The sequence below is a fragment of the Peromyscus eremicus genome, chromosome 15 (genome assembly GCF_949786415.1).
Source record: "Peromyscus eremicus chromosome 15, PerEre_H2_v1, whole genome shotgun sequence".
Lineage (NCBI taxonomy): Eukaryota > Metazoa > Chordata > Mammalia > Rodentia > Cricetidae > Peromyscus > Peromyscus eremicus.
This window is the reverse complement of record NC_081431.1, coordinates 58,032,192-58,055,778: the sequence shown is the minus strand read 5'-3', so window position 1 is coordinate 58,055,778 and position 23,587 is coordinate 58,032,192. Positions and strand designations below refer to the sequence as shown.

The following is a 23,587-nucleotide window of genomic DNA, read 5'->3' as shown; positions in this document are numbered from 1 at the left end:
TGTTATTTCTAAACAACACAATTCATCTTTGTTATACAGCCTCAACATCAATCAAGGTAGACAGTTCTTACCCATATTATCATTAATTACCACTCCACATTTAAGATAAGGTCTCACTGCATAGCCCAGTCTGGCCTTAAGTTTGTCATATAGGAGCTGGAGATGGCTTAGATGGTAAAGTGGACCTGAATTCAGATTCTTAGCACCTCTATAAAAAGGCCAGACAGTGCTGTATGCTCGTAATGTCTGCACTTGGGAGGTGGAAGGCAGGAGGATCCACAGACTCAGCTCACCAGCCGGGCTAGCCCAGTTGGAGCTTCAGGTTCAGTAGGAGATCGTTCTCAAATACCAAGGTGAGAATAGTTGAAGAAATCACCTGATGTTGACCTCTGGTCTCCATACCATGTGAACACATATGCAAGTGCACCCACCTCTATTTCTCAACACATGAGCAGGAACACACACACACACACACACACACACACACACACACACACACACCTCGAAATAAAAAAACTTGTGATCCTCCCACCAGACTCCTAAGACCACCATACAGGTACTGCAGTTACTGCCTGGGATTTTAACTATTTAGATAGAGCAGTGACAGTTTGCTACCTGTGTCTCCACTGATAAAAAGGAGCTAGCTGTTGAACATTAAGTATATTCTGAGAATAAATGTACAATAATAAACTATATGGTACTAAAAGGCTATCATTTTATATGCTTTGAAAAGTAAAGCACACAGGTTTGTATTAATTTGGTAAAAACCAAATTCCCTCTTTCCTGCAAATAATACCCCAGTGTTTAGAGGCATCAAAGTAGCTCAGAGGAGGAATGCCAAGTGTAGGCCTTTCAGTGCAAAGAGGAGCTGGATGTCAGGCTTCAAAAGGTCAAGTTACCTTCACTTCAAAGACAAATATAACTAACTTTTAAATGGCCAAGTTTATGTTCGCTGTTAGAAGAGAACCAGTAGGAACTGGTATCACGGGGGGAAAACTGTGGAGCCTGCAATGGTGTTGACGAGTGGCAGCTAGCACAGCAGACACTGGAAAGTTGTTCAGGAGCGTGACCAGTGCTACAGCACAGGAAAAAGAAGCCCCAACAAGCACCTGCCACACTGCTCAGAAGAATGCTCATCTTCACCCCCAACCCACATGTGCACAGATCTGCTCATCTCCTATGCCAAGAAGTAAGGCTGAGTCCTAAAGGGACTGTGTCACCGGTTTGTCACTTACCCATGTTTCTTTGACCTCTTCAGAGACATCTGTTTCATCCTCCTGAAATGGAAAGAGGAGGAAAACAAAAGGATCATAGCCACAGACCTCTCTGAAAACAACAAGGTCAGTTCCTATCAATCACACTTCTTGGCATTTCAAACACGGGTAATGAAAACTGAAAGTCAAGTAATGTCACTACTGCCACTTTGAACAGCTGTCACAGGCAGGGGACTTAGAAACATCACTGTTGGTAAAAATGCATTTTTCAAAAAGCAAGACTTCATTTCACTCTGTCAAAAGTTGTCAGCCTATGGTCTGGGGATGCAGCTTATTGGTAAAGTGTTTGTTAGTCTAGTATGTGCAAGGCCTCGAGTTCAAGTCCTAGCACTGGCAAAAACAAAACACTATCAATTTAGTCCTAAGACAGGGCAATGCATCTTTGCTAAAAGATAATTTGTAATGAGTAACCACTACTATTACATTTCTTGTCTTGCTGAATAGTTTTATCTAATTTTCAATGAGTAATTAGGAACCAGGGGCCTCTGGTTTAGGATATTGGTTACTTGGTTTAAAAAATGCCAGTAGCAGGCTTGAATGAGAAGGTTAGAAGCAGCTATGAAGGGAGTGCACTGAAGTACTGTGTGTGTTTGTGCTTAGTAAGCACTGGTGACCTGTTCTCTATTTGATCCTTTTCCTCCAGAAAGGTAAAACTGAGTCAGATTAAACCTGTGTCAACTTACAGATTTTAAGTCCTTTAAATTTTTTTTTTAAAACTTTTCAAAAATAAAAAAAAGAAGAAAATATTTATTCACTTTACATGTATGAATGTTTTGCCTGTATGCAAGTATATGCACATGTGTGTGCCTGTTGGATCCCTGGAACCGGGGTTACGGATGGCAGTGAGTCACCATGTGGGTGCTGAGAACTGTACCCGATTCTTCTGAAGGAATAAATGCTTTTAACCACTGAGCCATCTCTCCAGCCCCTTCCTTCAAAATTCTTATCACCCTAAAATAGTTCAATCTTAGCTTAAAGGTAGTATTAAGATATTGCCGACTACATGATTTTCAGGGACTATTGGAGAGGACTGTTAAAATTTGCCAAATTTATCCACTTGCTTACATGGTAGCTGCAAAACTCCAGCTTTCCAAAGTCTTTATCAGTTACAGAGTGTCTACTTGGTGCCCAGTACTGCTCTAGGTACTCAGCAGAAACAGTTCAAATGAGTCCCACACTCATGGAGTCTTCTGTTTTTCTTAGTAAAAGTTCTTTGCCATCTCTCTGAGAGTCATGGCACTACACGGGCTCTTTCTTTTGACCTCAACAAGGAGGCTGGCAGCCACAGGTGATAGGGTGTGCCCTGTTCAGACCAATGTACTTACGTCATTTGTCCAGAAGTTAATGCCTGTGCCTCTTCGCCTGTCCTTAGGTCGCCTCCTCTCTCGGAGAGACAGCCTGTTAGAGGACTGATCATCCAAATCAGCTCCTTCTTTCTCTGTCCAAAGATGACACAGAATGTGGATCTTAAAACCTGGGCCATGAACACTGAGCAATGGCTTCTGAAACTCTACATACCATTCTTGTCCATTTCCCTTGCAGCTGTAGCGTCTGTGGTGGTCTCTGAATTCTCAGAATCAGGGTCTGAAGCTCTACTTGTCCGGAGTAGATGAGAACTAGTGTAGAGTAAGGGTCTTGACGTGGAAGGAGACACCGGTGTTGTGGGTTTGTCTGGTTGAGTTGGACACCTTAGGCGATGATAGATAGGCTGGAAATAATCCACAGGATGAGATATTGGTCAAGTTCAATCAAAGGATAGAGATAGTAGACTTCTTCAGAATGGACTTTTCAATACGAAGGAGACTTAGTAACAGTTGATGTTCAATCAGCATCTATCAGCTGAATTAGAGTTAGTAAGAAGTCAGGAACCAACAGCTTCTGGAGTCCTCCTCTGAGGATACCATTATGATCACAGCACTTAAGACAAACTGTTCCTAAAATGACCAACAGGCACTGTAACTGAAGTTTTTCTGTGTCCCACCCAGTCCGCAGCCACTCAGATCCAAGTAAACACACAGAGGCTTATATTAATTATAACTGCATGGCCATGGCTCAAGCCTTTTGTTAGCTAGCTCTTATATCTTAAATTAAGCCATTTCTATAAATCTATGTTTTGCCACGTGTTCTGTGGCTTACCGGTCTGCTGGCATGTTGTTCCTTGGACAGCAGGCTGGCATCTCCTCCACTCAGCCTTCCTCTCCCAGAATCCTCCTTCTCTGCTTATCCTGCCTATATTTCCTGCCTGGCTACTGGCCAATCAGCATTTTATTAAACCAGTGTACAAAAGCATTATCCCACAGCATTTCCCCTTTTCGGTTTAATTAAAAAGGAAGGTTTTAACTTTAACATAGTAAAATTAATTTTAAAAAACATAAATAAGAATAATGGGTTAATTTAAATGTAAGAGCTAGTCAGTAATTAGCCTGAGCTAATGGTCATACAGTTATAATTAACATAAGCTTCTGAGTGTATTTTATAAGCGGGCCACGGGACTGTGTGTGCCGGGCGGATCAGAGAAACTTTCAGCTACAGGGCACTAAATAGTTCAGTGTTAATAAAAGTTCTTTTGACTTTGAAAACAGGAAAAGCAATGCTGATTTTGAGATGAGGTGCTCAGTGATAGGGTACACGGGAAATAAAAAGCTCAAGTGAGAAGAAGCAAGAGCGTGGCAATGCCCTGAGGACAGAGAGCAAATGTGACCATTCCACCACTGTCTGAACACTCCACCAACATGCCACACGACTCATAAAGAGCTCATTTCATGTTCTGGGCATCAAAGCCCTGGGCCTGGAACATGCTACGCAAGGCTGTACCACCAAACTACTTTTCCACTTCCCTGAAGCTTTTTTTTTTTTTTTTTTTTTTTCCGGTTTTTCGAGGCAGGGTTTCTCTGTGTAGTTTTGCGCCTTTCCTGGAACTCACTTGGTAGCCCAGGCTGGCCTTGAACTCACAGAGATTCGCCTGGCTCTGCCTCCCGAGTGCTGGGATTAAAGGCGTGCGCCACCACCGCCCGGCCCCTGAAGCTTTTTAAAATTTCTATTTTACCCTTCCAATTTCTTTCTGAGAGTTAAAACACAGAACAATGATCCTTAACTTAATTAACTGAAGATTCTTCAAGATATAAATTCTTACTATAAATTAAGTTCACAATGTAGAGGTTACATACTTTTAGTTGACAAGTCATTAAGACAGAACCAATGAGGTTGGCAAGTTTTGGGGCTAGATAGAACTTGGCTTAAAGCCTACTTCTGCAGGTAGTAGCTGTGTGACCTTGAATACGTTAACTTCTTTGAGCCTCAGCATCCTCATATGTAAAACAGGGATAAACCATCCTCAGGCAGGATGCTGAGCATTTAGAAATAATGTGTTAGGGACCTGAACACTATCTGGAAACGAGTACTCAGTAATAATTTCTTATTTATTTATTTATTTATTTATTTTGGTTTGGTTTTTTGAGACAGGGTTTCTCTGTGTAGTCCTAGCTGTCCTGGAACTCACTCCATAGATCAGGCTGGCCTCAAACTCATAGAGATCCACCTGCCTCTGCCTCCTGAGTGCTGGGATTAAAGGTGTGCACTACCATCTAGCTAGTAAATAATAACTTACTAAAACAAACAAAATTCACAATAATACCAAAATGCACAATGATAAATATCCATAATATTTATCAGGCCACATTAGGACACTTTTGAGAGAGAAGGAGTGGTAATGATAATTATAGAGACAACAGATACAACTGAAATCAGGAGTATGCTTGCCCTAAGTATGCCCTTGGCCCTCTCTGTGAATACCACTTCAACTAGAGACACATGCCCACACAGACGGTGACACCTAGGACTGCTTCAAAGGGGTTTGGAAAACAACACACCAGTGTTGAACAAGCTGGAAGGTCAGACTGCCTATGTTCAAATCCTCACTGGCCTACTCCTCCATGTGTACAATGTAAGGTAAGTTACTCAGCCTGTGAGACTCGACTTCCTCATCTATAAAATAGGAATAATAAAATCCATGTTAGAGGAGTATCCTGAGGATTAAATCAGTTAATACATATGAAATGCTTAAAACAGTATCTGCCATAAAAACAGACCTTATTTGCATCTTATACTATATCCTCTCTTTATAGAATAGTAAGACATTCCCTCAAAAGCATTCGTTAACTCTCAGAGGAGAAAAGTGATCACTTAAAGAACCAAAATCCTGGCGGTGGTGGCGCACACCTTTAATCCCATCACTCAAGAGGCAGAGCCAGGCGGATCCCTGTGAGTTCAAGGCCAGCCTGGTCTACAAAGTGAGTTCCACGACAGGCACCAAAACTACACAGAGAAACCCTGTCTCGAAAACCAAAAAAAAAAAGAACCGAAATCCTTTGGATTTTTTTCGGCCACATAGGTCTACACTGAAGATAGCTATACACACAGAACGTCTTTTAGGAACGGTTCACTGAAGCAAGGCAGACCAGTATTTAAACCATCACTGATGAAGGGTCCCCAGTTCTCTTGCTTGTGGTGTAGAGCATGTGAGCAAAAAGAGCTCACCTCTTCCTCCAGACCCCGGCCCCAAGGTTGCCGGCCCTCTCCAGCTTCCTTTGTTGGTGCAGCTGAAAGCTCCTGCTTCTTGGTACTCCCTTCAAGCCCACCAGGGTCTTCAAGCTTCTCACCAGGCTGCTCCTGAGCTTGCCTCTCTGCCCTCGACCTGCTGAAAGTCTTTTCTGCTTCTTGAAGGTCTGTTAGGGTAACACCCTGGGAAAATATCAAATGGTAAAGACAGTTTCACACTAACACACAGCATTCTCGAGCAGGGAAACTGCCCCAAAACAACCAAATGCCGCTCCCAAGATGCAACAGAAGGCCATTTCTAGAAACACATGCTTAAAATAAGCACCACAGTGTGCAGAGAACTCAGACCTAAATCTACATACACTCTGAAATAATACTTTCAAAATCTGATCTTCCAAAAATAGGTCAACAGTGACATCTGCTGTTACAGATGTATTTGGCCCATAGCAAATTGTGCTCAATTATTTGAGTATGCTTTACCCTTTCCCAAGATGAAATGGTTACCATCTTATTCCCTGAAGAGTAAATACTGGAAAAACCAAATTTTAAAAACCTGGTTCAAAAAGGTAAAAATTCATAGTTAGGCTAAAACAATAAAACTTCCCAAAACACTACATTGGCATTCCCTCCAACATCACTTCCTGAGTAACTCTAGGAATCACACAGAGGTGTCTAACAGTTAATGTTCCTCCCGGGATCATTGGAGCAGCAGGACAGAAGCTAAGCAAATGATAGAGACTTGGAGCAGGACAGTACTAAGAAGAGAGTGAGATTATTCCAGTTGAGTGGTTACATTCTCAGAGGAGGCATGTCCCAGAGCCAAAAGGCAGCCACTGAGTACTAACTCCATAACATCCTTCTTATTTTATAAAATTATGTGTATAGACATGTCCTTGTGTGGGTACACATGTATACTTCGTGTGGCGGTCAGAAGATGGTGTCAGATCCCCTGAAGCTGGAGTTATAGGCAGTTGTAAGTCACCTGACAATGTGGGGTCAGAAAGCACCCTTCACTGCAGGACTCTCTCCAGCCTCAAAAAATTTTAACTATACATAATTTATTCATTCTTTTAAATCAATGATGTCTTTAAGCAATTAAATTACAGAGGCAAGTCAAGTGATTCCTTTCAAGAAACTTTCTTCGATTTTATTGAATTTTAAGTTTTAAGTATGTGTGTAAGCCTGCCTGAGGTGATGTGTACCATGTGCATACAAAAGCCTGCAGAGGCCAGAAGAGGGCATTGGATCCCCTGGAACTGGATTACAGGTAGTTGTAAGCCACTGTGTAGACACTAGGAACTGAACCCAGGTCCTCTGCAAGAGCAGGAAGTGTTGAACTAGCAATCCAGCACCATTTTCAAGAAACTTAATCTAGCAGAAATTACATAGAAAATAGATGATCATCATAAGACATTGTGCACATATTAAGATAAAAACACCAGAACATGGAGAGATATAGCCCAGGGGATAAATGAGTGAGAGGACCAGAGTCTGGATCCCCTAAACCCATGTAAAACACACCTATGGAGAGAAGGGAAGGGGTGCCTGGAGACTCCCCACAAACTTGATAAGCTAGTTTGCCTGGTGTGTTCAGTGGGGCACAAGGGACCCTGCCTCAAACCAGAAGGCAATGAAGTTGTGTCCTGACTTCAAACAGTGCTGCTCTGGAAGGCTGTGAGGGGTAAGAGGCGCTATAGCTAAAGGGAGCCTGTCCAAAGACTCCAGAGAGGCTGGAGATGACGCAGGTGTCTGTCAGCAGTTCAGCAAAGGCGAAGGGAGTGGGAGAGGAAGGGAGGCCAGAGAAACAGAGGGAAGCAGGCAGAGGCTGGATCACTCCCCACATGAAGGACCGGGATGATTACTTTACGGATAATTTTTCTTTAGGGGACCCAAAGTCCCTTTGGGAATGTAACAAAATATTTTCAAAAGTCACGTACACATTTTGAGGAGGCTGAAGATCCTTCCTAGTTCTGATGTGGACCTTGGCTCTCTCTACTGAGTCTTTTCCTACAAAGTTTTTTTTTTTTTTTTTTAAAGAAACAGTCTTTATTTAGCCTAGGCTGACCTCTAAGTCACTATGTAGTTGAGGCTAGCCTTGAATTCTTGCTTCTGCTACCTCTACTTTCCAAGTGCTGGGATTACAGGCATGGTTTCATTATCAGATACTTATATGTCTTTGGCTCTTCCTCTTTTAACTATGTGTCTTTCTCCAACTACCTTTTTCTGTCACTTCATAAATAAATTTAAAACCATTTAAGAGTAGTCTATATTTCCCCACCATTATTTCTCACCCATTGATATACTCACACATTTATATGCATATATATTCTGATTATTTATCTACTGTACACAGAGGGAAAAGATGATAATAGAAATGTAATCAGTGGGCTATTGAAATGGTCCAAGGGATAAAGGCACATGCCACCAAGCCTGAAGATCTGAGTTTGACATGTGGGACCCACATGGTAGAAGGAGAGAACTGACTCTCACAAGTTATCCCAACTTCCACATGTGTGTCATTCTACATTAAAAAAATTAAAATGTAAAAAAATTTACAGTCAGTCGTCTACTTCACATTCACTAGAGTGAATTAAAAATCCCGAAACTATAAAACAAATATTGAGAGAGAGCGGGAGAAATGAGGATGCTTGTGGATGCTGACAGGAGTGGAAAGGGAGACAGCTATTATGAGACTAGGACAGCAACTCCTCAGTATTAAAAACAGATTATCACCAGGCGGCGGTGGTGGTGGTGGTGGACAACTTTAATCCCAGCACTCGGGAGGCAGAGGCAGGCGGATCTCTGTGAGTTCAAGGCCAGCCTCATTTAACAATGTAATGTAAGTTGCTAGTCCTTGAAAGTTATTATTACCAACTAATTAGGAAATAAAGAAATGAAAGTTAGTAGTTAGTCATTACAATCAAACTTGTAGTCAGGTATGTTTTCAAGGTCAAACAGATATATTTTAGAAAGACAGGTCATCTTCAAACACTTCAGAGATCTACAGAATATGGCATTTAAGATGTTTTAATAACATAGTTTTTTTTTTTTTATGACTATGAGACACGTCTGCTCCTGGCAGAACCAATCTACTTCAGAGAGGTGATGGGCATCAAAGAAACTCCATATGGAGCTTACTTTCTTTGTGGCAAAAGTTAGCCACTGGGCAAGAAAGTGCCCTTGTTTCAACTGCTGACAGTATACTGTCCAAAATGGACAAGCAGGACACAAAAGAAAGGACTGCTGAACCTTGCCAAGTCAAGGTAGGAAGGCCCTTTAGAAAATCCTGCTTCACAGATGAGTCTGTCAGATATTCTACGCCTGTAGGCTGAATATGGATGCCCCAATATTGCAGAGGAACCTCAGGTGAATGTCCAGGCAGCCAGCTGTCTTTGTCATTTCTCACATTTTTTGGAAGTCACTTATTTGTACTTCCTGCTTTCTCAGTAAATATTAGTTCCTTCTCAGGTCTCTGAGGGAGTTGAAGACTAGATAGTTATAGTTTTCCTTGTTAACAAATTCAGAAAAGAAACTCATTAGAGAGGTGTAAAGGGTATAAGTTTGAAAGACATCAAAAGATAGTTTTGGGTTGGTAATACAAGTTAGAATAGAACATGAATTAGGTACAACATTTTGACTCACCAAAATAGGATAAATAATGAAGTATTTTCTCTGAATTTGTCAAACATTTATGGACTGGACACTGTTAATGTAATTCTTGATTGTATATATTGTATATACTTATTGTAATTATTTAGTTTTCTTATATTAGTTATAACCTTCTTTTATTATTTTAGACAAAAAAGGGAAAATGTGGTGATACACTGTGTATCCTAATAAAATTTGCCTGAAGATCAGGGAACAGAACAACCCACTAGATTAAATGTAGAGGCCAGGCAGTGGTGGCAAACACCTTTAATCCCAGCACTCAGGAGGCAGAGATCTGTCTGGATCTCTGTGAGTTCAAAGCCACTCTAGACTACATGAGATGGAATTGGTGAGGTGAGACATGGCTTGTTCCTTTGTCTCTCTGATCTTTCAGCATTTACACCAATATCTGGTACTGGGTTTATTTTTTATCAAAAGACCATTTTAGAATTCGTGTTACAACAAAGTGGGTTTCAGGACAGCAGAGAAACCCTGTCTTAAAAAAAAAAAGATTCTCATACAAGCCAGCATATATTTCTATGCATATATTTCAAAGGAGTGAAAGCAGGGTCTGGAGACATGTGGACAGCCATTTGCACAGTGGTATTATTATGGTAGCCATGTGTCTACTAAAAGGGGATGATAAACAAATTGTGGCATATAATACAGCCTTAAAAAATAAAATGATGCCATATGAACGTGAATGAACCCTAGCATTATGTTACCAGAAACAAGCCGAACAAGCGAGACATATGGTGTATGGTTTCATTTCTGTGAGATTCACAAGTAGTCAAATTCACAGAGAAAGAAAACAGAATACTGCTTGCTTGCATAGGGTGATTATTGCGTAATGAATACAGAGTTTCAGTTTGGAAAGATGAAGAATGTTCTGGAGCTCCATGGACAGTGGTGATGGGAATTAATAACACTGAACTATAAGCTTAAAAATGGAGAAATGGGTAACTTTTCTAATGTATGTTGATGAGAATAAAAAAACAGTCCTGGGCTTCATGGAAGATGGATTCTATGGGAAAAACAGACACACACTCATCAAGCAAAAGCACAGGCAGAACACCTGATCCATTCTGGGAGGGTCGGGAAAGACAGAAGCAATCTTTTTGCTGCTATGTATAATGTTCCCAGTCATCAACTTTCCTTCTTGACTTCTGCACCGTCTAAATAAAACCACTGAGGGCTTCCTTTCTGATTTACACTGATTTCTCGTTCATTTCAAATGCCATTGCTGTTTTCTGGTTTTCTTTTCATTTCTTTGGATGTTCCTTTTCGTTCTGCTACATGGGCTTTCCCGGCCTCCTTCAATACCACACTCATAGCCTTTTCCTCCACACTCATGGCCATTACAGCCTGAGGTCATGCCCTCGACATTTTCAGGTGGACTACTATGAACAGCTTCCTAACTAATCTTCTGGTTTCTGGTTTGGCAAACATCATCTACCTACCACTCCCGTCTCTGTAAGATAGGGTGAGCTCAAACTGCTTTCATGCTCCCGTAAAAGACTGTTTTTGTAACTGAAATACAACTCATATATCATAAAATTCTCTTTTTGTTTTTTTTTTTTTTTTTTTTGTTTTTCGAGACAGGGTTACTCTGTGTAGTTTTGTGCCTTTCCTGGGACTCACTTGGTAGCCCAGGCTGGCCTCGAACTCACAGAGATCCGCCTGGCTCTGCCTCCCAAGTGCTGGGATTAAAGGCGTGCGCCACCACCGCCCGGCAAAATTCTCTTTTTAATGTATATGATCTTATGGTTTCTAGAATACTCTGAGCTTTCAACTATCACTGTTATCTGCTTTCAGGACATTTTCATCACCCCCAAAAGAAACCACACCCACTAACGAGTCTCTTCCCATTCTTCTTCCTGCTGCCCTGAGCATTAATCAATTCCCCTCTCCCCTCTCTCTGGATGTGCCATTTTGGATATATTACACAATGGACTCATATAACAAGTGGGCTCTTTGTGCCTGGATTGTTTCACTTGGAATGTTTTCTCCAAGTTCATCCATGTTGTTAGCTGTAACTACTTCAATTTTTTTACTTACGTGTATGTCTGTTTATGTATGTGTATTCAGGTGCCCAAGGGAGGCCAGGCAAGGCTGCTGGATCCCCTGGGGTTGGGGGTACAAGCAGTTGTGAGCCATCTGATGTGAGTGCTGGGGACTGAACTCTGATCCTTTGCAAGAGTCCCAAGTGCTAACTGCTGAAGCCCCTGTAACATCACTTTTTAATTCCAAATAATACTTCACTGTGTGGACATGGCATATTTTGTTCATTCACTGGTTAATGAACATATACTTATAACAGGATAGTCCTGCTTATTATGGAGTACATTACTGGGTTGGTTCTATTTTTTGGCTATTTTGAATAATTCTGTTATATAATTCTCTATACAAGTTTTGATGTGAGAATATGTTTTTATGTATTTATTTAAGAGTGTAGAATGTGCGTACTGAGTCAAATGGAAACTATATCTATGTTTAACATTTTTCAAACTGCTATCAATTTCCTTAGAGATTCTCCATGTGTGGAGGGCTACAAGGCTTCTTAAAGTTCATAAGCAAAGCTGGGGGAAGGGAGGTAGGGTGGGTAGAGACAGCTGGAAATTTGATTCTATACAGCATAGCCTTAGACACGGTGACACACTAATGACGCGGCTGGAATGAAATCACTCACTGTCGTACTTCCAACACATACACTGCCACTGGCAGGCAGAGAGACAGAACTGTGGTGCGGGGAGGACTGCTTACCTGAGTAGACCGTCGCGTCTGCCGAGCTTGTCTGGAGCGCGCTTTCCGTAAAGACTCTGCCTCCTCATCCCGTACAGGAGTCAGATACGATCTAGGGAAGACAGGGAACATCAGGGAACACCTTTGCTGCATGCACTGCAGGAACGGAAAGGCACTGCACACACCAAAGGGATTCATTCCCGCATGCTGGAAAGAAGTGTTGCTCAAGGTCAAGATGGCAAGGATGCTATCTGCCATCAGTAAATGCTATTAACGTGTCACCGCTCACACAGCAGTGAGCCATCTGAAAAAAGAGAATTGCATAGTTTTTCTTCCTTGCCTGTTCTTACACTTTTTCTTTTCTTTTCTCGTCATACTGTTATGACCAAGAATTGTAGGCCATGCTAAAGAGAGGTGGTGACAGTAAGTATCTGTTTTCTGTTCCTGCTGTCAGTACTCTACCACTAGAAGGGCTGTTGGCTGTAAAATGTCTTTAGACATCACTCATCAAATTCAACTAAAACTTTCTGTTCTTACAGAAATCGGGCTAAGGCTTTGCATGCACTGATGCATAGGTCCACATGTTCACATGGAGATTAGAAACTGATGTCAAGTGTCTTCATCATTCTGTGTGTGTGCGCACAGGTGAACATTAATGTGTACAAATGCAGGCGTGCACACCTCACTGTGCACACATACCACAGCATATGGATAGAGGTTAGAGGACAGCTCTGAATATCGTTCCTTACCTTTACCTTATTTGAGACAGGCTATTGGTCTCCACCTCCCATCTCCCCACAGGACCACCTGGATGACAGATGAGCTGCTGCTACCCATGCAGCTTCTCTGTGAGTTCTGGGGGTGTGAGCACAGGTCCTCACACTTGTGTGGTAAACACTTTTACTCACTGAGTCATCTCCCTAGCCCGTCTGTATGATTTTTTGAAACAAAGTCTGACTGAAACTGGAGCTCACTGATTTGGCTAGACTGGCTGACCAGTAAGATGTGGCAAACCTCCTCTCCCTGCATCCCCTGTGACGAGATTATAGTTGCGGGCCAACACAGCTTTGTATGTGAGTGCTGGGGATCTAACTCAGGTCCTCATGCGTGTCTAGCAAAATCATGATTTTTATCGAAAACTCTCTAAGTTTCAAACAAAAGGACCCAGGTTTTGTGTTTATATTTTGCTTTTGTGCCTGTGTGTCCATGCTAGTCGAGTACTCTATCAGCTGAGTCACACATTCAGCTCAATATATAAATGTGTGCATATGTGTGCACTCCCAGGTGTGCGTGGAGTTCTGCACTGAACCCGGAGCTCACAGGTTTAGCTAGACTGGGTGGCTAGCAAGCCCCTGGGAGCCACGCATCTCTACTTCCCCAGTGCTGGACTATAGCCATGCTGCTATACTCAGCTTTTGTACTGGGGATCTAAACTCAGGACTGTATGCTGACATGGTGAACATTTTACCAGCTCGGTCACGCCCCCAGGCCCCAAATGTATTACTACTATGTACTTTAAGATTTCTTCACTCGGCTGGGCAGTGGTAGTACACACCTTTAATCCCAGCACTCAAGAGGCAGAGGTGGTAAATCTCTGTGAGTTTGAGGCCAGCCTGGTTTACATTGTGAGTTCCAGGAGAGCAGGGTTGTTATACAGAGAAATCTGTTTCAAAAAACCAAAACAAACAAACAAAAATTCTACACTCACAGTCATAAAAGGAATGTGAACTTTGATTTTCTCTTCTCGTGGTATAGTAGCCAGCTTTGTGAGTTAAAGTTATATGTGTTGGAAGTATTTTCTCCTAATCTATTTTCTGTAATGATATGTATGATTTGAGTTACATAATATAAAAAGTTCACCAATAAAAGTTACCTGAGTTAGTGCTCTTTGAAGGAAACTTTTAAATAAAATATTCAAATTCTGTAATAGGTTTATTTATATTTTCGGTTTTGAAAACAAATATTCTGTTTTTCAGGGAATTTTCTCTTTTCTTATTTGGTGGTAGACAATTTTTCATAAAATCCTTATAATAAAGTCTAATTTCTATAGCAGTTATTTTCTTTTTCTTTCTTCTTGTTTTTGAGACAGGGTTTCTCTGTGCAGCTCTGGCTATCTTAGAACTTACTCTGTAGACCAGCTGGCCTCGAATGCAGAGATCTGCCTGCCTCTGCCTCTTGAGTGCTGGGATTAAAGGTGTGCACCACCCAGCTTAGTAGTTATTTTCAGTAGACCAATGCCTAAAGGACTTTGAAATTTGATCTAGTTCTAAGATTCTGGATAGAGATGATAAAATTATCCCTACCTTGCAGATGAGTCAATCAAGGCCCCTGAGAGCATTAAAATAGTCAAGATCACAAGGTCATTCACCATAGACATTATCACGATGCTCTCCTGCACTCAGAACTTGCCTTACTTTATTCAATAATGAAAACCATTTGTTTCCTTCCCAAAGCATGATGACTTTCCAGCTATATGGATTAATGGAGCAAGACATGTCTTCCTCCTATTTTACGAGCATCAGGAGTGAGTAGATGGATGTGTCTTCCTGGCCTTCCTCTGGCATCCTGATCGCTCCCTAAAGTTTGCCATACTGAACAGTCTGGCTTTTACATTTGCAGAAGTTGCCATCAAATGTTATAAGGCTTCTGTGAACAAACCATAAAAATGAAATAATCTGAGGGACTAGATTCTCCTTTGGAGGATGCAATAGGCTCTGTAATCAGTCAGGTGTAACCTGACGCAGAATGGAATGGGAGGTCAAAAAGACTGCTGGGTTCTCCTTCAGCCTCTTAGGACCTTAGTATTCTCAGTCACAAAATAAAGTCGTAGGCAAAGTGTTTTTCAAGACTTCAGTCATCTGTAACCATAGTGAATCCATATTTATGCTGACTGTGGACAAAAGGCCTTTACATCTTCTTGCTAAAAGCCTATTCATTCGTCTGGCCAAATACAGTCATCTTTAATTATTCCAGGGGGTTGGTTCCGGTACCCCTCCCCATACCCAAAGCCATGAGTGCTCGTCTCTTACATAAAACCATATAGCATTTGCAGATATACTATACCTTCTTTAAATACACATACCTTAAAACATCTCTAGCTTTCTTCCATTGCCCAATACAATGTAAAAGCCATGATACTGGTAGCGATAGGATGTTAGCCAAGGAACGGCAAGAGGAAATTATCTGTTAAGAACAGATGTATTTTTTCCTCCTGAATATTTTCAACCCAGAGTTGGTTGAATCCAGATTCAAAACTCGTGATACAGACAGTTGATTGTACTAACTTTTCCGTAGTCTATGGATCACTTCCTTTAGTTCCTTCAGTGGAACTCTGCATAACAATGGGACTGTCCAATATCCGGTCTAATATAGGAGCCAGTAGCCACATGTGGCTCCTGAACATTTTAAATGTTGCTAGTGCAGCAGAGGACATTACCTTTAACTTATCTGTCACTGAATTTAAATACTGACAGGAATACTGACTATGACACTCGGAAGCACAGCTCTGGAGTCCTGAGGATACAATGAAAAGGCATATTCTCAGCTCTCTCCTTAAATGTGTATAACACACACCTAACAGAATTCGTGAAGATAGAGTGTTTGAGAGCAATTGATTACATTTTCTTCTCCAAGTTCCCATTTCTCTTCTGTGCTTCCCACAGACAATATTACTATAACCTTGTGCTTTTATATGCAGTAATTTCCAGTTTTATGAGCTAATGCTGGGGTTCCCACCTTCAAGGTGTTTATAGGTACAGCAAACAGGAAGACACTCACAGAACAGAGAACCCCAGAGCCCACTTTTTTCTAATTTCAGTATCGATACTCTGCTGTCTCCAAATGCCTTCACCCATACCACCCTGCTTTCCCTTTGCCCCCCTCCACACAGAACTCCAAGAAAACAGACTGTTACCTCCTTGTGCAGGCCTGCATAGCAGAACGAAGGTCAAAGCATGCACGGAGATGAACAGCAAGGAAGGTAAGTGGCTGCTGGGGAACACTGCAGTCTCAGCATCCGTCTCCCTTGGAAACTGGAGAAAGCTGGCTCTGCCACTGCTACCCAGCAAGCCAGAGGCAGAGCTTGTAATTTGCTAAGAAGCTGTTACTAGGAAGGAGGGAAAGGAAGGGGGGAGGAGGGCAAAATCTTGGGGCTCAGCAAGCCAATGCTGCTAACAGTTCCCAAAATACCATTCCATTATATGCATATTTTATATACTGTACCAAACCAATCAATACTCCTTGTCATTTGACAGAGGGAGACGGAGAGGAATTCTTCCTTATTTGAAAGAAGACAGAGCAGAGAGGTGCAGCATTCCTATTCTGGATGCCATTTCATCTGCCCTTGGGCTACCCTAGATGCGGCATCCACCCAAGTGAGCTGTAAATACGGCCTCACTGGAGGCCTGGGCCCAGCCAGCTGGCACATACCAAGAGAGGAAAAGAGACAGATAAAAGAGAACACATGGCAGGAACGCAAAGACAAGTTCAACTCTGCATGAAGGGGTTAAACCTGGATAGGGGAAGGCTGGAAGCACTTCTCAGGCTGAGAAGCTACAAGATCAGGAAGATTTGCACATCTAAGTTTGCTTTCTGCTGCTGTGATAAACACCGACCAAAAGCAACTCTGGGGGGAAAGGGTTATTTAGCTTACAGGTTACAGTCTGCCGTCTAGGGAAGCCAGAGGGGACTCAAGGCACGAACCCGGGAGCAGGCTCTATTGCAGAGGCTATAGAGGAACGGTGCTTACTGGCTTGCTCCCAGGCCTTCATACACCCACCTTTCTTAGACCACCAGGACCTCCTGCCCTGGGGTGGCACCGTCTTCAGTGGGACAGGCCCTCATCAATCATCTAGCAATCAGGAAATACCCACGACACGTCTCCAGGCCTATCTGATAGGATTCCCTTTCCCCAGGTATTGTCTAGGTTTGTGTCGATGGGGCAAACAACTGACCAGCACACTGGCATACGCTATATATTAAGGTATGATCTGATTTCACAGTGTAGTATAACTGCATCCTAGGGATTATGTGCCACTGTGGACTCTTATTCTGTCTGATATCAGAGCTGAAGTTCAAGCAAGGAACCCTCACTATCACTCCAGGAACCAAAAAGAGAAAGACAGAGACAGAGAGGACAAAGGAGGGGCATTGCCAAACCTTCTAGACTGGCGCTATCAGGGACAATTTTGCATGTCCCATTCCACGAGGAAGGCAGAATTATCTGGCCCTAAATGTCAACAGTGTGGAATCTTCAGCCCTTGACTCTCACGCATTCTTGGAGTATGGGCTCAGAAGGTAAATCTTTAAGCTATGTGTCCCCTACAGTGCTCAAGCAGTCACTGATGAGCATCAAGGCAAGGCTCTGACCCACAGCTGCCACACTGCACTGCAGACGTTGAGAAGACACACAGAAACCACATGTCCTTCCAAGTCGAGAATGTTTACTACCGGGCCATTCACAGAGAAACTCTGCAGAGACCTAATTCTAGCCTCCAAGACCTACCGCTCTAACCTAGAGCTCAGAGAACTCTTTTTGCTGTACACGGCCAACATGACTGCATTTGTGACCTACCTTCAATCAGTGGAGTATAATGTTGAGTTCTCCTCCTTCTGAACATTTGCTCAATAAAAAACATGCCAGTGTTCAGAGCCAAAGCCACTTTCACAAATGACAGTGCTCTACTTATGTAGGTCACTTTACAATTAGTTCACTGGTCACAGCAGGTGTTAGTGATGCCAAGAATGACAGATTCATGGGCCAACAAGGCCAGTGCATGCTGCTCTACTGTATACCCACAGGCTATACCATCGAGACCTGACCAACTGTCTCCAACATTTATCACTGAATACAGAACAGAGCAGGGTACCATCACTGGTTTACTGTTTAAAATAAAAAAGCCAACAAATTCTATACACATAGGAATAAATAAATTTTTTTTCAAGACAGGGTTTCTCTGTGTAGCCCTGGCTGTCCTGGAACTCACTTTGTAGACTAGGCTGGACTTGAACTCACAGAGATCTACCTTCCTCTGCCACCCAAGGGCAGGGATTAAGGTGTGCAACACCATTGCCGGGCAACTCAAATCTTAATGGGAAGGATGACAGAAAAATTATTAAGTATCTATATGATAAAATTTACATAAGCATTACCAGATAAACTAAAAAGTATTACAGATGCACACAGCAGAAAACACCTGAAATTAATCAACTAAAACAAGAACAACAAAAACAATGTCAAATCACTAAATACACATTCAAGAAAGTTAAAGAAACAGGAAACCAGAAAAGCCTGTAAACAAAAGACCAAGTGTTTCACTAGCAGCTAGAAAATGCCAGCTTAAAACAGAGCGAAGCTACTTTATCTTTTTTTTGATTGGCAAAAAAATGAAAAACCTAACAGAATGTTTCAAATATAACCCAGTTGTAAATACGACAAAAATATGCACTCACCATTTAGACTCAGAATTCCCATTTAGGAAGAACTACCCATGAAAAACTCTTGCATATTTATACAAGCAATATGAACAAGGGTACACACAGCAGTATTATCATTAGTATCATGAGAGAGAGAAAGCACTTCAATGTCCATTAACATAGAAAACAATGGATCATAGTGTAATCATGTAATGAACTAAAATAAACATTTAAAGGGGAAAAAAAACAATGTTGAGGAAAAATAGAAAGTTTCAGAATGTCAGGAATGATTCAACATATATAAAATACAAACTCATGTAAAAAGCATTGTGTATGTGTTTAAGCGATGAAGTAATAACGGCAGCAATAAAAGTTTGAGAATGACAAATACCAAATTCAGCTTTTAGGGTGGGAGTCAAGGGATGCCAGGGAAGAGAGAGATTCATGAGTACTTAAAGCACGTTCTTAATGCTTTATTTGAAAAGAACTGAGGCAAATATAGAAGGATGCTGGGATATGACCTTGTCAGAGGTTGCACACTTGAGATGTACATATCATGACATATATAGAACATGTATAGATGTTAGCAGTGGTCTTGCTGGTGGTGAGAACATGGATTGTTTTATTAAAATAAGGTCGCTCTGGAACATTTTATAAGCCAATGGTTAAAAGATTTTAGGTTATAATTAAGCCAAATGTTGTGGCTCATACGTGTAATCTCAGCACTAGGGGCACAGAGAGGATTGAGGCAAAAGTCTTGTCACAAGTTCAAAACTAGCCTGTGGTAGAATGAGAGTCTGTCTTGACGAGAAAGAAACAACTGACCTTTAATCTACAAAGGACCATTTCGAGTAATAAAATATACACCGAATGAAAAAAAAAGAATAAAAGGAGGACATGATTCCTCCCAAGGGTTTGAAGTTTTATTATGGATATAAGGGAGAGCACGGGGAGAGGCAGAGGCATCTGGAAGAGTCCACGGTGAACATGACCGGCAGGCTGGATGGGCCATGTGAGGAGAAGGGGTAGGGAGAAGGAAGAGCCAGGAGCCAAGAGGCCTGGAGAGCAGGAACCATCAGTGGTGGCCAAGAGGCCAAAAGGGCTGGTAGCCAAAGTGGCTGAGGTTACAGAGGGAAGAGCAGCTGGGGGAAGGCTGTCCAGCCCAGTCCCTGTATAGGTGAGGTATGCCAGCCAGGAGGACTCAGTAACTGAGGCAGACTGGTGGCCAGAGTCCATTTTGCTATATTAATAGGCACCTCAGTTAGCCAGATTGTCCTGGGTTTGAGACTTAACATACACAATAGGGTTTGTGTTTTACATCTAAAGCTTTATGGACTATATACTTGGTAATCACATTCAAATGCCACTGTCCCACACTGTAGACTTCAACAGTGAGCTGAAGTCTAGTGAATGGAGATCCCTTGTGCTTCATCCATCCAATGCTACCACCCCTCTAAAGTCCTAAGAATGGGGCATTATTCTGTCATTACAACATCAGGAGACAGCATTGTGCCTACTCTGTAATGGGTACTCCAAACAATTAGCAAAAGGAGTTAAGGTTCTGCGTGGAACATGGAATCTGGGTTAGTACAGTTATGTGCCTTATTATGTATAAATTCCTATTCATTGGGTAATTTACTACTTCTTAGTTCATCTGGTAGTGTGGGGGTTCATTCATTCTCTTTTTCATTCTTTCCAGACATTTTCCTACCTTACCTTTTGTTTTATCTACCCTGGATACCATATATAAAAATGAAGAAGGCCTGATCTTGAGCAGGATCTATGGGGAGATGTACACGGTGATAATCAGGATTTAAGAGAAAACTGCCAAAGATTATTCTGGAGAGAAAACCTTATATTATTTGAGGGGCCAAGGAATGAAACACCACAGGAGAGCAATGATCAGGACCTAAGGAGTAAGAGGCTTCCTTAAAGAAAAAGGGGTGGGGGCATTTCCTGGGTCACAGTTTCTGATTTGAGGCAGCAGCAGTCAGTGACCTGGCCATAGCTGCAGAACACAGACTTAAGGGCTTGAGTTAACAGACAACACTACAGATGGAGGAGAGGGGAGAATGGAAGGATTTTTGGTTTGGGCATCAAATTCAGGGCCTTGTACATGCCAAGCAGGTACTCCACCACTCGGCAACATCCCCAGACAGAAGGAGAAAGAGAAGACTTGCTCACGGGATAAGAGAGCTAAGATGGAAAAGGCTTCCGGCAAGTGTTTGCTTTGGTTCTCTGTCAGCAAACTCTTCTAGTTTGATCTCCGAATTTCTCAATTTGGTAGCACATATGCAGGACAGTATTTTTTAAAAATACATAAGAAGAGACTTTCTCTGTTTTAAAGGCCAGAGGGATAAATGGTTTAGTCTGGTTTGCTGCTACCCTTCTTCTTTAGGGGACCTGAGAACCCTAAGAGAAATACCTGTAATGATACTTGAAATAGATGGAGAAATAAGGGGGAGGGGCGGAGGGGAAAGAAACGATGGCCACAGATGATTACTCCTGTGGCGTGCCTAGTAAGTCGAACATTTCCCTACACCTTGCATGTGTTATGAAGAGCACCAAGAGATCCGGGACAGAACTCTCACTGACAGCTGAAGCAACTGGAGCAGATCTGTTAAAGAGGGAGACCCCTGGGAAGATGCTTCATGTTACAGAAGAAACAGGAACTGAAAAGACACAAAGAAGGAACTTCAGAATGGCAAAGGGAGCCAGGAAAGAATGGTATGAGAGGTCATGATGACTTTTAAAACAGCAGTGAATTTCATAAAGCGCTGTTGAGAGTTCAAGGTAAAAGAAGAGATGACCATGGAATTAAATCGTTAAGGATATGGCCTTTGCCAGAGCAATGTCACTGGGCTGGCAGGTGGAGCAGAATTTCTATTTTAGTAGGCTGAAGAGTGAGTAAGAAGCTAGGAAGTGGATAAAGTGAAATTAGAGGGCTTTTTCAAGACCAACAACAGCTAAAAAGGGTGAGCTTGGTAACGTCAGAACACAGTGTGGGGCCCGAGGTGAGTCCTAAGATGGGAAAGAAGTGTGTCTCCAAGGACAAATCACGTCTGTGCAGAGTACACTTCTGTCAGAGAGCAACTGAACTTGTGGTTTTGCTTCCCATTATTTATGACTTGTGTGTGAGTTGTTTTAAACACAATTGGCTTCACTATAATGGAATGCGGTTCCTGAAGGATCCTTGAGGCATCCCTCCATTTTATTTACATGTCAGTGATCAGTGGACCATTTTCAGCACTAGTACATGGGGACTGTGAATCACACTCTCCTTCTTACCCACCTCAGGTTAGAAGAGAGAGATTTCCTCAGAGGAAATGAATCAGAGAGGTGGGTAAATATATTGCCCAGAGTTATCTGAAGACCCGAGGAAGAAAGGCCGCTGTTTGGAGAAGAGTCCAAGTCATTGCTGTCAGCTAAGCCCTATTTGTAAATACTTCTTAAACAGAAATGTCACCCAATGCTCCAGGACTCTGCCAAAGATAAAACTCTTATAGCCAGCATCCTCGCCCAATACTGTACAAGGCAACTTCTCTTTTGATTCTCAGAAGCCCTTCATTTCCCATCAGATTTGAAAGAAGATAGAAAGTTTCCATTTGCTGTGTTTTCAGAAGTGACAGCTCCCCTAATACTCATTTCCTTGAAGTATTATGGTCCCTTTAAAGACATCAAGAGATCTGCTCATCAAGCTCGTAGTGTCAAGCTCACGGTATGGAGTGGTCCAGCTAAGCTTAACCTGTTAGATGCCTTTGTGTGATGCTTCTAAGTCAAAGAATGACAGTGCAGTCCTAAAGACCTGGTTTTAAATCCTTGCTTTTTCTTTACTAATTTTGATCACTCAAAAGTTCTTTAATCTATCTGAGCTTTAATTCTTACATGTACTGTGGGGGGTGGGGGGGTGGGTCTGGGCATATAACAAACTTTCAAAGCATTAATTTTTTAAATCTACTTATTCCTTTCATATGTATAAAAGCTGACTCAAAATCCACCTCCATGAAGCCTATCCTAGCTATACTATCCTCCATCATTGACCTTGTTTTTTTTTTCAGAAATCCTAATATATTTGTTGGAACACACTGTTGAACTAAAGGAGAAAATGAGTATATTAGAGATCCCCAATACTGAGAGTACAAGGTATGGCATATCCCTTTCCTACCATACCTATAGCTCTTAGCACAACACCAAGCACATAGATGTTCATTAGACAGTCATTGATAACTTAGGATCCCATAATTTTGGCATCTAATACTATCTATATAATCACTAACTCCGCTAGTTAGCCAGTGGTGAAGCCCAGACTGGAGAGGTTACATAGCTTGCCTGTGAAGGCATCAACTGCTTTTGGAAAGGTAAAGTATGCATCCTGCTTACAATCCAGGGAGCTTTTTACCCTGTGCCTGTTGCTGTCCTCTGAGGAAGTACCTGGAAATCCACAAGGGCCTTTTGTGTGCTAGAAGCTAACTGCATTCCCTATATTACAACACTTAAAATGGAATAGAGAAGATGTGCTCATCGGAAAATTGATCCAAACACAAACTAGAATCTTTGAGGTCATGCATCCAAGTAGATCCACTGACATTCCTCTGCTGCCACCTTAAGGGCAGAAAAGATTACTACAATTTTATTAAAAAAAAAACAGCAACAAAAAAAAACCCATTGATCTAACATCTATGTATTAGGCTCTGTGATATGAAGAAAACTCTATAAAAAGCAACAGTTCACAAGTTCACAATGCAGTGACAAAAAGCAACAGCATACCATTTAACTGGTTAACTCAGTCCTAAGAACTGTGATAGCAAAGAACAGTGGAGAGAATTCTGGCTTCAGCCTGGAGCTCGGGAGCAAAGCAGTCAGCAGTAGATTTAAAATGGAGGAGCTCTCATTGGCACAGGAAAAGACTTTCTGAAGAGAACACCATTAGCACAGGCACTATGATCGACAAT

General features: G+C 41.9%; 1 protein-coding gene across 4 annotated transcripts in view; it reads right to left on the bottom strand.

Moving 5' to 3' along the window:
• Ppp1r12b (protein phosphatase 1 regulatory subunit 12B) overlaps positions 1-23,587 on the bottom strand; it is a 204,422-nt gene that overhangs the window by 71,334 nt on the left and 109,501 nt on the right. For all 4 annotated transcript variants that reach the window (XM_059281124.1, XM_059281127.1, XM_059281126.1 and 1 more), the window contains 5 exons: positions 12,243-12,333; positions 5,811-6,014; positions 2,793-2,982; positions 2,600-2,712; positions 1,236-1,277 (listed from right to left, as the gene is read on the bottom strand). In XM_059281124.1, coding sequence (XP_059137107.1) covers positions 1,236-1,277; positions 2,600-2,712; positions 2,793-2,982; positions 5,811-6,014; positions 12,243-12,333 — 640 coding nt within the window. The remainder of the gene's footprint in view (positions 1-1,235; positions 1,278-2,599; positions 2,713-2,792; positions 2,983-5,810; positions 6,015-12,242; positions 12,334-23,587) is intronic.